The sequence below is a fragment of the Pundamilia nyererei genome, unplaced genomic scaffold, assembly GCF_000239375.1.
Source record: "Pundamilia nyererei isolate P.nyererei 1_Seehausen unplaced genomic scaffold, PunNye1.0 scaffold04155, whole genome shotgun sequence".
Classification (NCBI taxonomy): domain Eukaryota; kingdom Metazoa; phylum Chordata; class Actinopteri; order Cichliformes; family Cichlidae; genus Pundamilia; species Pundamilia nyererei.
The window spans coordinates 1-2,031 of NW_005191556.1; the positions used below are offsets into that span (position 1 = coordinate 1).

At 42.8% G+C, this 2,031-nt stretch overlaps 1 protein-coding gene across 1 annotated transcript; it reads left to right on the plus strand.

The window, feature by feature from the left end:
• Positions 1–204: 204 nt before the first annotated feature.
• LOC102209073 (78 kDa glucose-regulated protein-like) lies at positions 205–1,142 on the plus strand (the record flags this gene model as incomplete). The annotated part of the gene is made up of 2 exons (XM_013908239.1): positions 205–372; positions 453–1,142. Coding segments are annotated over 2 exons (680 nt in total), but the record flags the coding sequence as incomplete, so codon positions are not given.
• Between the last annotated feature and the right edge of the window lie 889 nt (positions 1,143–2,031).

A 2,031-nucleotide genomic window follows, 5' to 3' on the forward strand; every position in this document is an offset into this window, starting at 1 on the left:
CCCGTTCAGCCACCTGTCTCCGCTGGAGGGTCCGAGGGGCCCGTTCAGCCACCTGTCTCCGCTGGAGGGTCCGAGGGGCCCGTTCAGCCACCTGTCTGGAGAGGAGGACACTGGTGAGTAATGACTCTTACAAATATTTTATTAAATAGGGTTGAGCTGTCAAATGTGATCAAATGTTTAGTAAACCTTTTCCCTCACTTGCAGGTAATGTGCTTCTTATGGATGTATGCCCCATGACCCTTGGTGTTGAGACTGTTGGAGGAGTAATGACCAAGCTGATCCCCAGGAACACAGTGGTGCCCATCAAAGAAGCCCAGATGTTTACTACACCCTCTGATTACCAGACAACTGTCGCCATCAAAGTCTATGAAGGTAAGAGCTTGGATGTTGTTTTTTAAAGTTGCCAAATAGTGTTTTTATAAAAAATTTTCTTTTTCTTTTTTTTTTTTTAGGTGAGCATCCTTTGACCAAAGACAACCATTTCCTGGCTACCTTTGACCTGACTGGCATCCCTCCTGCTCCTCGTGAAGTACCGCAGATTGAAGTCACCTTTGAGATTAATATCAATGGCATTTTATGTGTCACTGCTGAGGACAAGGCCACAGGCAACAAGAACGAGATCATAACTGACCAGAACTGGCTAACACCTGAGGACATCAAACACATGGTGAACGACGCCGAGCACTTTGCTGAAGAAGACAAGAAGCTGAAGGAGAGGATCAATGCTCACAATGAGCTGGAAGGCTATGCATACTCGCTGAAGAACCAGATTGAATCCATTGAGAAGGCAGTGGAGGAGAAGATTGAATGGTTGGAGTCCCACCAAGATGCTGACCTGGATGACTTCCAGACCAAGAAGAAGGAGCTTGAGGAAGTGGTTCAGTCCATTATCAGTAAGATCTGTGGTAGTGCAGGTGGTCCACCAGCAGAGGGCAGTAAGCAAAATGAGAAAGATGAGTTGTAGGCAGGTTTGAAGTCTTATCACTCCTTGGCCCTCTGGCATGTTGGTGTGCATATTGGACTGATGGGACTGAAATTGTGACAGAAGTGGTTGGGAAGGGGCTAACAATAACAAGTGACCATACTGAATGTAGCTGATGATAAAATGTTTGTGTGGGTTGCCATGACAACACCAGAATCGTGTCTGAGATCGTTGTATTGTTTTCTATTTGTTTTCCTGTATTTGGGACTCATGTTTGTGTACACTTACAGTAGAAAGAGATAATCTATGAGTCCAGTGATACATTTTTATAACAAATGTATCTGTTAAAAATTATTCTGAAGTAGTCACTTCCTGTGAGTCGCGGGAACTGGAAGTTGTGCGCCAGAGAGACAAGACAACGATAACACGGAACATGGAATCTACAACTTGTCTACTGCTGGTTTTACAAGGTGTACACAGTAAAAACATGCTGGTTAATTTGTTAAGCACTTGTGCACTTTGTGAAAAGTAATAACTGGTTGAGATGGATGTCATATGTGCTATTGATATTATTTTACTTGTTTCTAGTTTTCACAGCGCTCAATGATTGTGAGAGGAATAAAAAAGAATTGTGGACATCAGTACGAAGCGTGGATTCTTTTGACCAGAGTTGATACACTGAATTTCCTGTAAGACTTTAAAATAAGTTTCAGTGTGTGGCTGTAACTCAGGTGATAGACCAGGTTGGTAGGTATCTTGCCCAAGATACCCATGTTGCTCATGATTCATCTATGTGTGAATGATAGATAATGATAAGATCAAGGGCGTAGATTTGGCATGGACAGAAAGGACATGTTCCCACCAATATCCAGAGATTATTGAATTGTCCTATAGTTTGACCTATAATTTGATCTCTTCGAGTAAAGAAAAACAAACCCGATAGAAAGAAAAAGCAGCACTTTTGATCTATTAATATTAAACAATTATTGATGCAGCGGATTGAGATGAAACCTGGCCCAGATGTACAGTAGGTGCCCCAGAGGATGAATGTGTTGAAAGTTGTACCTCAACTATTAACCCTTTAAAGCCGGTCGGAGCGGGCACGCTCC